This window comes from Protopterus annectens, chromosome 9.part0, assembly GCF_019279795.1.
Source record: "Protopterus annectens isolate FY-2018-M chromosome 9.part0, PAN1.0, whole genome shotgun sequence".
NCBI classification, from domain to species: domain Eukaryota; kingdom Metazoa; phylum Chordata; order Ceratodontiformes; family Protopteridae; genus Protopterus; species Protopterus annectens.
This window is the reverse complement of record NC_056743.1, coordinates 1719657536-1719671149: the sequence shown is the minus strand read 5'-3', so window position 1 is coordinate 1719671149 and position 13614 is coordinate 1719657536. Positions and strand designations below refer to the sequence as shown.

General features: G+C 38.7%; 1 protein-coding gene across 1 annotated transcript in view; it reads left to right on the top strand.

Annotated features, from left to right (window-relative positions):
* The window catches only part of LOC122812231 (serine/threonine-protein kinase N1-like), a 2446550-nt gene that overhangs the window by 1305368 nt on the left and 1127568 nt on the right, over positions 1-13614 (top strand). The window contains exon 7 of the mRNA XM_044084586.1: positions 3570-3770. Coding sequence (XP_043940521.1) covers positions 3570-3770 — 201 coding nt within the window. The remainder of the gene's footprint in view (positions 1-3569; positions 3771-13614) is intronic.

Below are 13614 nucleotides of genomic sequence, written 5' to 3'. Positions count from 1 at the left end.
TCACTGGCACTCATGCACATATGAATTCTGCAGTGGCTTCTATTCACCCAGTGGTTGTTACAAGAACTACCCATGTCTCACCATATTCTGTTAACAGAGTCCTGCAAGAAGCACCTTCACTGGTGGCTTCAGTAACATCTGGTCAGCCTTTTCTTCCCTCTCAGCCGGTGGCCACAGTGACCACAGATGCCTCTCAGATAGGGTGTAGGGGGCATTATCTGGGCAGGACAGTTCACGGCACTTGGCAGGATCACGAGGCCCACTTGCACATCAATATCCTAGAGATGAGGGCTGTGCTTTTGATATTGCAGGCACTCCAGGACTCTCTTCCACTGGGAACAATTGCAACTCAGACAGGCAACATGTCATTTGCCTGGTACATAAACAAACATAGAGGGACCAGGTCTTACCCCCTTTGTTGAGAGGTCCTCAGATTATGGCAATGGGAGATCTCCTACCAACGCTTTCTAATAGCAACACACATCCCAGGGAGGTCCAACATGATAGCAGACAAACTCAGCAGAGCAATTCTCATGCCCCACAAGTGGTCCCTAAAATAAAGTAGCAGCAGAGAGGATCCTCCACAAATGGGGCCAGCCTTGCTGCGACCTTTTCTCATGCCCCACAAGTGGTGCCTAAAACAGGAAGTAGCGGAGAGGATCTTCCGCAGATGGGCCAGCCTGGCTGCAACATTTTTGCCACATCCATGAATGTCAAATGCAGCAGCTATTTTGCCCTGACCCCCGCTCCGGGATAGTCACCAAGGGATGCACTTGTACACGATTGTCCCCAGGGACTTCTTTATGCCTTTCCCACTTTTCCACTAATACCCAAGTTTCTCCAGAAAGCCAACTCGTTGGGAAGCAGGCTAATTCTCATTGCACCAAATTGGCCTCGTCAGATTTGGTTCCCCTTCTTTTGGCCTCATCTTCAGGAGGAGCTGAGGGTTCTGGACCCAGTTCCAGATCTTCTGACTCATACGTCTGGAAAGCTCCAACTTTGTCTTCCAACCCTAAAATTGACAGCTTGATGACATACTGACTTTCCCAGTGGGCTAAAACAATATTAGCAGAGGTTGGTGCTTTTTTTTGTAAACATTCAAGGGTGGATCATGATAAGGCATTGACAATTACGACATTAATGGAACTTGTTTTGAGTAATAATTTTATTGTATTTGCAAACCAATTGTTTCGTCAGCTGAAAGGAGTGGCAATGGGCACAGTTTGTGCACCAACCTTTGCTAATATTGTTTTAGCACATTGGGAAAGTCAGTATGTCTTCATGTCTGAGTTTAATGGTTGTTGGACACTATAAGGGCGATTCTTGGATGATATAGTCATCTTTTGGACCGTTGACATGGAAAGATTAAATTATTTTTTTTGAGTATTTGAATACCAACATATCTTTCCTTAAATTTACTATGGAAGTAAGGGAGGATGATATACATTATTTAGATGTCACTATTTCAAAAAACAGGGTAGAAAGGAGGTTTGAATCTAATTTATACAGAAAACCTACCTTTTGTAACTCACTACTTCATTTTGACAGTCATCATCCCATACATCAAATGAAATCCCTGGTTAAAGGTCAGATGGTGAGACTAGCCCCTATGGTTAGTAATGACAACACTTTTGGTGAGCAAAGTTTGTATTTGAAGGACAGGCTCACTAACAGAGGTATCCTAGTACCTTTTTAGAGAGAATTTTTAATGAGGTCATCAGGAAAAGAGAAGAGGGTATTTATGTTCTCCTACTAGGGACAAATGGTAACTTGGTGAATGTTAGTGGGAAAAAGGAGACCATCAATTTCCATAGAGCTCTTGTCCTGCCATACAACTTACATTTTGAATGTATTAAGGGTTTACTATGGTAAGGTCGAAGTGGGTTCGGTTGAACCCACTTCAGTCGAAGTCTGGAGGCCGAATGGCGACAATGTCGAACCTGACATTGTCGAAGTACGAATCTCGCCCCTATCTCGACCCATGTTAAAGCCCGTTTCGAGGTCAAAGACGAGTCGTATTTTGACAATGTCGGAATTCAACATTGTCCTTTTCACGGATGTGGGTCGACGATCCCATCATTCGATGGGGTCCGGTTCCACCATACCATAGTAAACCTGTATCAAGAATATTATTCATCATAACTGGGATAACTTTAAGGCTGACAGGGAACATTTAGAGATGGTTGGACAGTCCCCCATAATAGTATATAAAAAGGATTTATGTTTTAAATCCATGCTTGAGAAACCCAGGAGGAGAATGAGAATACAGACTGGTTGCATGAGTAAGTGTGGTCATTGTAACCAATGTTGGTTCATCAAGGAAGGGGATGAAATTTTGATCCCTAGCTGGGGAACTATCAATATTGGGCAAAGGTTAAATTGCCAGAGTACAAATATAGTATACTTAGCTAAATGTCAACAATGTGCTTCCTTTTATATAGGAAAAACTAAGAGTAAATTCAAAAGTAGGATTTATCAGCATCAGTAAAATTGATAATAGAAACTCATGGCCAAACACGTTAAAAATCCAACACATGCTTTTAAGTACACATGTATTGAAAAGGTTCATTTTGGCAAAAGAGGAGGGCCTCATGAACTATTGTTAGAATACAAAGAGCTGATGTGGCAGCTTAGAAGTAATGCTACAGAGGCCCCTGGGTTGAACAAGGCAATTTCAATTAGCAGTATTGTTAGACTTAGAGTTTATTTTTTATTAAATGTGGTTGCATTGACATACAGAATTTAGAGTTTTTGGTTAATAAGTGGATTTTATTTCAAGTTGAGGAAGGCAAGGATTTAATTGGGGATGTATTTTCCTTGTACTTGGTTCTTAAACATTGATTGGGGGGGGTGTTTTTCATGCCATGTGACACTTTTGTACTTATTTTAATCACTGCCTTTTGGAAGGAAAGTGTTTTGAAGAAGTTGGAAACTGTTCTGACGAAAGGGCTTAACCATTATTAAACTGGAGTTTGTGCTGGACGTTTGCCGTTCATTTTTTGTTTTTTATTAGTTTCTGGTGTAGTCTTGTGTTTCCATGTTTGAGGTATTGATATTACCTTGGGTTCCTAATATTATCAGCAAACAAGATCTGGGGAGCTTCATTAGAGCATGATGCAATAGGGATACAGCCACGAGCCAGTGAAGTCCTCGAGCTTTAGTATGGGGCTGAGTCGGAACTGAGAATCAGTTCCGAACCCAAACTGTAAGAATGAAGGTGAGATGGACAACAAACATGGAATGTTATGGTGAGTACATAACTTCTTTTTATTTGTAAAGAAAATAAATTATGTTTAATAGATGTAAATAAATACAACTGAAACAACAAATGCATTTAGGTAAATCATCTAAGTATATTTAGTATGAAAAATATATCCTTTTGGTTAAACCCTAGAGATTCTATCATTTTAATTAAACGGATTTTTGGAGGGGTTGTTGTATGACTGAGACTAATGACTTTGTTTCTGACACTGATGCTAGTAAAATCTGGAAAACACTATATGGAAGTATGCAAACTGTAGTATGTTTGTTTACTTTGCTGTGTTTATAAACGTGGATTTCTCTTATAGGTACCTTGGAAGTGAGGCTTCTGGGATGTATAAACCTTTTAGAGAATGTTCCAGGCAGAACTCGTGGATCCTCAGCAACGCTTCCATTTTATAGCCCTGGGGAAGGGAAGCCTTCCTTTATAAGCAGAACTGGCCGTGGTCTGTATTCAAGGAGTGGAAGTATGAGTGGAAGGAACATCATCAAGACTGAAGACCTTTCCAGTTGAGTATTAAATGGCTTCAGATGGTATATGGTAAATTCAGTAGGGTAAAAATCAAAAAGATAGACATGCTACAGGAATGAACAGGATGCAAACAATATGTTCTTGCAATATTCAAAGTGCAAACAATATTTTCTTATGTTGTTAAAGTGTAACAAATAATAAGGTGTCTTAAACACTATGACTGCTGTTTCCCAAAAGGCATAGTATAGGTTAGGTTAAGTCAGTAATGTGTGTTCAGTATGAGATTTGGTAAAAGTTAACACTTGAATCAATGATGGCCTTTCCAAATATTGCATGTGCTTATTTAGCTCTGACTGGAACAGTGTAGAAGCTTAATCATGACAACATGACATGGGATGGGAAAAACAGTATGTAGCATCTGCTGGTATTTGTCTGTAGCTGTACAGTCGTAAAGCAGAAATTAACACATTCACTTCACAGGAGCCCATGAATGCTGTCTGCTAATTTACTGCATAGGAAGAATGGTGCAATCTGAGCTATTTCTCAGAAGGTGCATTTCTAAAATCATAAGTGAAGTAGATGTTTATAACTCTAGAGTGGTAGCAGCCACGCAGAAAGTTTAAGTATGATGCCCAGCTTTCACACGCATGCAGACATCTTCACAAGTAGTACGTCTTGACATTCAAGCTCATAAGTCTGATTTTACATCTTGCAGTATCTGCAGATCTTCTGCATATTTTTGAAAACAAGTGATAATGTGACAGTATCCATACAGTGTAAGCACCTACTATCTGCAGCTGATTGTATGTCTGGATGGCAGTTCCAAAATGAAGTGTCAACTAACATTTTTTATCACTTACTAAAATAGTGAGACATGTGAAATATATTTGTCATCGTATGACCTCTATGTAAACTGGTGTATCTCTGTAAATGAACAGAAGTTTAAGCAGCTAAACAGTGCAAGAGTCAAACAATAATTAAAACCATAAAAACATGAACTTTATTAAAACAAAACTATCGGTAAGCACTTTCACACTCACAGTGCTTCATCAGACCGGTTTTAATTATTGTTTGCCTCTTGCTGTGTTTAGCTGGCTAAACTTTTGTTCATTTATCTGGTGGTTTGTTTGGCCAGCTTTTATCCATTCACCTGTTTTTCTTGATGCATCTCTGTAGTTACAAAGAGATCATATATCAGTGGACAGTTTATTGACTTAGCTTCAAAATGACACGTCACATATGCTGCAATACCCCTTTGAGAGATATTGACAAAAGTATGAAAAGTGTAATTTTTACAATCTAAAACATAAACAAATTAGTGTATATGCAAATCTAGATAAAGGGTATGCATTGTGGTTTGCTTTTCTGGACTAATGGCAGTTTCAGATTGATAATTAATCAGGTTTCCATTTTCTATATTAAAACAGTGACTTAAAAATGGAAATGTTACAAATAGACTGTTATATCCTTGCAACTTTACTTGATGGTAACAGTGGACAGTTTCTGATGTCAGCTTTCATAGTATAAAACATAAACAAAAATATTATATCTATGCAGCTGTAATAAGGAGAGGTCGTGTACTGGTGCAGATTTCAGAGAGACACCTCACTAATCTTATTGTCTTGCTCCTTGCACAGATATTAAGAAACTTATAAAAATGTCATAATTTGCATAGTCTGAAATGTAACCCAGCTGTTTTATGTCTGCAGATGTGCTAGATTAGTGGCCATGTATTGGGACTGAGTTGCCCTTACTGATGGCCACTTTCTGTAGATGCCTTACAGTATTGTCCATATAGTAGATGGTGCACAGTAATCATGGTTATATGATAATATGCCACAGATTCATCAATCCATAGATATTCCAGAGCCTTTCAGTTTTATGACTATGAATGTCTTGCCAGTACCTTTGCAGCTCCTTTCTCCAAGAAGGTCATACTAGTCAATTCCAGAGTAAGTTTGTGGATACCCATTCAGGCAGATAGGTTGTATTTAAAGGAAGATAATGAGTTGCACTGCTTAACATGTAGGGTTCAGCGGTTTGGGGATGCGGGGTTATAAACTTGTCCACCCACCATGTTTTAATTATCTGTTGGAGAAGATCTAAGCCCCCTAATATTAGAGGTGATATTGGACTTGTGGAGATAAAGGAGGCTCAAGACAACTCAATCTCTTATGGTATGGTAAGTGTAACAGAGATCTCCCCTCAAGGGTAGTCTGTAAGATACTGAAGGAAGGAATAGACTTTCCATTCTGTCTTGGTAGCTCAAGGACTTTAGGCCTGTGATCTTTTTGTTAGGAACCTGTGGGGACTTTCTGTTTGATATGTTTAGTAAGATGCATCCCAAAGGATACCTAGTCTGAAAAGCATAAGTAAACTGGAAGTAGTACAGCAGAAATATGCCAAGGGTATCCATGGATGTGAAACTTTAGGTTATTATGAAAGACTAAAATATCTGAACTTGTACAGTGTCTCATATAGATACTTAAGAGGATACCTGTTGCAGGTATGTAGGGTGTTTAGAGACACCTACCTCTGGGATTGTTTGGAGTTATCAAAAAGTAGCAGGGAATCGTCAGACAACCTATGTAAAACATTGTATAGGAATGAGAAGTGTACTAAGTGGTTATCTGAGAGAGTAGTTTGTGCATGGAATAGACTACCAAATTGCATTAATGCAAGCACTAGTCTAGATGTTTTTAAGAACAGCCTGGACACTTGTTATGAAAACAACTTTTTTGGATATTGTCAAGCTAGAAGGGTATTATTTAAAACACAAATAATGGAAAAATAAGAAAACCACTGCCCGTGGCAAAGAAAAAGCACTCAGTTTAATGTTACCACATCATTAAAACATAAAATAAATTAACATACAAAATTCACGGACTAAGCACTTTCGCCTGATAAAATGTTAAGGCATCATCAGAGTCAGTGAAAACATCTTTAAGCTCTATTTAAACAGCAAACTAGTTAAAGACGCAAACTGCAAACAAATAGAAAATAGAGAACAAACCACACTGAATCCAACAATAAAAGTTAGCGCTTTCGTTTACTGAAATTAGCAAACTTCTTCAGACAAAAATAGGAAAAACAAATACACTTATATAAACTTACAAATCATGACATCATTTCCATATTAAATAAACCAAGCCTCAATTTAAAGTGCTAAAACACCTGCATGGTAAAAAGACAAGTAAATACAGTCTATTCAAAGAATATATATATATATATATATATATATATATATATATATATATATATATATATATATATATATATATATATATATATATGTATATATATATATATATAGATGTGTTAAAACAATAAATATATCAAATCATAACTATACATATATATGAAAACATATAAAATCTATTGGGCCTCCCCTAATGTCAAATATTTTTTCAATAACTAGAAACCTAAACTCATGCTTAGGAAAAGCATTAATGTGTCTAGCCAATGCATTATTCAAATTCATTTTATCAATTGCATACATATGCTCATAAATTCTATTTATGAGGGGTCTTTCTGTTTTGCCCACGTAAAAGGCAGGGCATTTCAAACATTAGCTCAAATAAACAACCCCCCTTGTATTACAATTGAATTTACCTTTGATGCGATATTTTTTACCATGTATAACGAAAAAGGTAACAATACTGATGTATTTGCACCAACACCAAGCCTCACATTTAAACATGTCACATTGTGGTAAGTGGCATTTTAAAGTACCAGTTTCAAGAAAGGTTTTCAATTTCCTACCTTTCCTAAACACCACAAAAGGAGAATCACCCACATAATTTCTAATCGAATTGTCATCCAACAGAAAAAAACAATTCTTAGAAATAATTGATCTCAATAAATGGACATCAGTGAAGAAAGTGGTGATAAAGACCCTTCAAAAATAGAATTTATGAGCATATGTATGCAATTGATAAAATGAATTTGAATAATGCATTGGCTAGACACATTAATGCTTTTCCTAAGCATGAGTTTAGGTTGTTGTAGATTGAATTAAAACTCAGCCAGTGTAGGTCTTTCATTTAAGATCCCCTATTCCTTTCTCTTTGTTTATACTCTGATATCAGTCCCTGATAGAGAAGGCAATCACTAACCTGCAGTCCAAATGTCTTTTTGGCCTCTTGCCATTCTGTTACCTTTCCCTGTCTCATTATTTATTTCCAATACCATGGTTCCTTTGCCAGCTTTCTCCAGTAAATTTAGGACCCCTCTGTTTTATGTACTCCTAATTTACAGCCATCCCTATCAGCAGAATCTCCTTTCTCCATTCATGTGCTGACTTTGGTCTTAGTAAACTTTCTGCTACTTTATGAATGTAATATTCTGTATGACTTGCTTTTCTCCCTAAGTGTCTGTGTCCAAAATCCAGTTCTTTCCTTATTTCTTGAATTACCCTCTACTTCATCACTGTCCCTTCAAGTCAGGTAATGCTAAACCTCCTGCTTCTGTTGAGATTATCGAGTTATCCCACTTGACCCTTGCTATTTCTCCCTCCCTGATAAAATCTTTCAGCTCTTTTTTAATTACTATCCACAAAATATGCCTGACCTGACCTGTGTATAAAACTAAAGCGACTAAAACATTTTTTACTGTGTGTATCTTACTGTCCATATTCATAGGCCACATCTTCCAGTATCTCAGATTTTATATTATCTTTTGTTTAGTCTCTTCCCACATATACCTAGCTGCCGTAACAGAATCCCTTTTAATCCATACTCCTAAATACTTTATATTATCATGTCCTCATAAGTATGGGTATTGCTGAGCCAATTTATGTGAGGGTACATAGTTTAAAGCTGTAGCTTTTGTTATATCTTCATTAATTTTACATCCTGAAATACCACAGAACTGTCTCAGAATGCTCCACAAGTCTGAGGTGTCCTTTCTCTGATTTCCATCAAGTATGAAATATTATCTGCAAATAAAGCCAACTTTTCTTGAACACCATACCAATTATATCATTGAATTTCTGAGTCCTGTTTTCTTTGCCAGTGGTTGTAAATATAATGCAAATAACAAATGGGAAAGACTGCGCCCCTGTTCGATTTCTCTTTAGAGATGTAACTTATCAAAGAGGAACATTGACACTTTTCTTTTTGCCTCTGATCCCTCATATATTCTTCTAATTAAAGTTATTATTGTATCAAAAAATGCAAATGCTTCCATTGCCCTCGTCTAGAAGTCCCAACTTACTCTATCAAATGCTTTCTGTGCATCAAGACCCACCAACAACAGTGGTATTTTTTAACTTTTTGTTTCCCTCTGGATCATTGTTCTGTTAATGTTGTCAAATGTTTGCCTTTCCTCAACAAGACCACATTGATCCATATCTATCAATTTTGGCAAGACATTTACCATTGTTTAACCATTATAGACATAAACACTTTCTAATCATGGTTTAAAACTGAAACAGACCTGTATGAGGCTAGATCTGATGAGTCTTTATTGTCTTCAGGTATCACAGGCACCACATTTTTTTTCAGGCTGTCAGTGTCTCACATCCTTTTAAAACACTTTTCAACAAAACCTTCCATATTTTTATCACTTTCTTCCCTACTAGTTTCCAAACTTCCAGTGGAATTACCCTCTGTTCCTGGAGACTTTCCTGCTAATTGGTTATACATCACCATACCATATTTAAGTCTTTATTGAATATGTCCATTTGTGATTTTTCTTGGTTCCCACTGCTCTGGTTTATACAAATGTTCATAAAATTTCCAAAATTTCTTTAATACCTCCGCAAGATCTCAAGTTATTTTCTTGTTGTAGGCTTCCTAAGTTTGGCAACATCAATTTCTACTTTCTGTTGCCTAAGTCATTGTACTAAACGTTTTTGTACTCTGAGTTATAATAAAAAAAAACAGTTGTTTGACAGCAGTCTTTCTAAACTCATGAACATTATCCAGGTACTCCCTTATTTTATCTTTAGCACTCTGCATATGCACTTTTTTCTTGTTCTGTGAGATTCCCCTTATTTTGTAATACTTTAACCTTTGTCAGCCCCTCCAAATAATTCTTATTACTTCTTAACCAGACCTTTTTCTTTTATATCCATCTCATTTTTAAACTCCACTTTCATTTTATCCCACTCACTACCTATAACTTCTGGAGTACTTTCAATCTTCCCTAGTAATGTTAGAATAATTTCAACTACCCTTTCCTTAAACCCCTCTCTTTTTAACAGGTAAGTAGAGAAGCACCAGTGTCTCATCTTTACTTCATTGTCCAGCATTTATATCTTAGAAATTATTGGCGCATGATCTTTAATAGCTATTGGATGTCTGTCAAAGTTCTCAGTTAAATGCACATATTGACAGTGAAATATAATTTCAGTTAGTCTAGCCCAGTTATTGCTCTTTGGGGAATAATATGTTAATTCTCTCCAAGGTCTTGAAATCACATCTTTCACACCAAATGTTTTCATAAATTTCTTCAGAAATCTACCCTTTTTTATTATATTTTCCCTTCTAGGCCCCCAAAATACATCCTCATTTAGCTAATATTCCCTGCTAAAAGCTGATTATTTCTCCAAGGATTTTCTTAAGCTCCATAATAGCATTTTTAGGAGGAATATAAATACTTGCTAGTATAATGCTCCCTTGTCTGTAACTCCTTACTACCACAACTCTTCCATTATTATCTTTTTTCCTCTTCTATCTCTATTGGAGCTCATCTAGTAATTAATATAAGTGCTTTTCTTTTCCTTTGTCCCTGATATTCTACTGTATATCTATCCTGAAATTCTTTATCAAATTCAAATGCTCAGTTCCTTCCAAATATGTATCTTATAGCATTTCTATATGCACTCAGCATTTGTTAATATAATTAAATATTTTTTTTCATTTTTGTCTTTACCTGTAAGACTGTTCATATTCCAAGATAATATGGAAAGTATCCTTATTATGGTAAGCAGTCTTTATTTCCACCTGTGGAAACTTTTTTAACTATATATTTTCTAGTTTTGTGATACATGCACCCACTAATTTTTGGCAGGTTAATCCTTTATGCAGTTTTTTTTCTTATCAGCATTGGAACCTATGTCACATTTTAAGACATTCTGTTTAAATAAAAAAGTCCTCAAACAAAATAACAAACATACCCCTACATCACCCCCATAGCCTGTTAATTTATTACAAACACACACAACTATGTACTTTTTCAAATAATGAGGGTAAACCCTGCTAGTAGGATCATTTGTCCCAAATAAACAGCTGGTAACATGGGCGTTAATTAGCCTGTAATTGAGGATATCCTTCTATTCTGATGTTGCAGTATTCGTAACAGTAGGGAGTAGCTGCCTGCAATGCCACCATCCGGCCAGTATACCAAAGTCTTTGTCTTGGAGGGTGTGTGTGACATCGGCTACGAGAGCCATAAACCGGCGTTAGGTATAAAAGTGACATCTGCACATACCCTCCTCAGAATTTTTCTGCCGTAGTGATCATCGGACGCCCGTTTGCCAGTTTTACCTTACTTCGCATTTTATCAGACGACTACAGTTACGAGTATCGAGACCAGACAATTGTTTGGACCATTCAGTTAAGTACCCACTGGAGTTTTTTCTTACTTGTTTTGCTTGCTGTTTTAGACTTGCATGTCAGTTAGGAAAGGGAAGTGTGCTTGTGGGAGACAGATTCCTCATAAGGACACGCACGATAAGTGTGTTTTCTGTCTAGGCAAAGCCCACAACCATACATCCTGTTCTGTCTGTAAGTTGTTCATCCCCAAAACACTTCATAGCCAGCCATGGGGATTAAATCTTTACCTCGAGAATCAGTGACTCAGATGTTTGGTGTTAGGCATGGAGGGAGGAGTAGGCCCATCCGACGAGCCGCCTTGGAAGAAGGCCGAATCCCAGGCTGCACCTCAGGCTTCCGAACTGGCACTAGAGGCAGTAGCAGACCTGGAGTCCGTTCGGACGACGGTCTCCCAAGCAGGCCCAGGAACCACAATGGAAGCCGGGGTGCGGGATACGAAGGTACGTCCACTGAGGTATTTCAGCCATCAGAGTCTGGTGGAGGGGAACCATGGCTCACCTTCTCTGAAGCCCCTGCTCCTCCTCCTCTTGCTAGGCCGACATCTGCTTCTCCCTTGTCTACCACACCCTTGAAAAGGAAACAGAAGTCCAAACACGTTGAACCCCCTCAGATGTCAGACTGGGAATCCTTTTCCCAAAGCCTCTTTAAGGCCTTTCAGGCCTTACAATCCCAACAACTCCCACTACTCTCACTCCTCAACCAACCGATGTGTCTGAGGAGGAATATTCATCCTGTGAGGAATCTTTCACTTTTATGACTCAAATTGAATCCCCCAAGGAGTTCATTACTCCAGATGAAGAGGACTATATTTCTCCAGACTCCCCAGGGAAAGAATTTAGTTTTTGGGATACTGTCTCCCTCATGAGGGAACACTTCAAGTGGCAGGCCTCTGAGGTCTCAGATTCTAAGAAAAGATACTTTGACCTTCTGCAAGTGGAGCAGCCCTCTCCCTCAGTTGTGCCCCCTTTACTACCTGCATTTCAAGATGCATTCTTAGCTGCTTCAGTCTCCTGACTCTCAACCTCTAGCAGCTAAATGACCAAACAGATTTTATAGGGTTCCCCAGGACACCCAGTTTCTTTACAAGAACCCTCCTGCTGACCCAGGTGTTATAGCTGTTTCTGCAGACAAGACCTCCAGACAGCTTCCTACTCTGCCCTGAACTTCCATACCCACATGGCAAGGTTTGTACTTAATACCATTTCTAAGGCCTCCAGCATTATTTCTGAGGTCCAGGACTCCCCCACCAGAGTACAATTAAACTCTCTCCTCTCCACAGCATCACAAGTGACCAGGCACTCTGTTAAGTGCAGCTACGATGTTGTGGAAGATGCTTCCAAAGCTGCTGCTTCTGGATCAGTGTTTCATCCTTACTCCTGGGTATGGCTACAACCCGTCCCCATGTATGTTCAGACCAAACTTCTGGATGCTCCGTTAGACAATAAGCCACTTTTTGAACAAGCCTCTGCTGAGCTCCTCAAATCCCTCCAAGAGAAGGGAAAAGAGTTGCAAAATCTAAAACACCTTTTGGTGTCCCCCATTCCTAGATATCATAAAAACTACCCTCAAAAAACATCCTTTGTATGAAGGAATCATTTTCCTCAACACAGCAATCCAAGGGACGTAGGCAGCAGAGAAAGACTTCTACACCGACTGTCCTCAAGATGATCTGCCACTCCCTTTTGGAGACAGCCTGACCATCCCGGGCCCCCTTCACTGTGACTCACTCACCCTCCATCCGGAAACTTCCCTATCCCTCCGTTCTTGGTGGAAACTTACAAAAGAACGATGGGTCCTCTCCATCATCCAGAGAGGATATTACATGACTTGGTGGATGCTCCCACCCTTTCAGGGCATTCCAAACACCAGACTCACCTATTCCCACCCATTATTCAACAACTCCTAAACCAAGGCACCATAGAACCAGTTCCTACCCCTTAAAAGAACTCAGGGTTCTACTCCAGAATGTTCCTGGTCCCCAGGAAAGAGGGCCCCTGGAGACCTGTCCTGGATCTTTCCTTTCTCAATCTTTTCTTTCTTGTACCCAGCTTCAAAATGATAACCTTACTTATTCTCCTGCCTCTAATTTCCCCCAAGCCTTCCTGGTGGCTCTAGATCTCAAGGATGCCTACCTACACATCCCCATTCATCTGGATTACAGGAAATTTCTCAGATTTTCTATAGGCTCCTGCCATTTTCAATTCTCTGCTTTGCCCTTTGGTCTATCCACAGCCCCCAGAGTGTTCACCAAGTGTCTAGTCCCCTTCATTGCCCATTGCAGGACACAGGGTATACAAATATATCCCTACTTAGACGACGTCC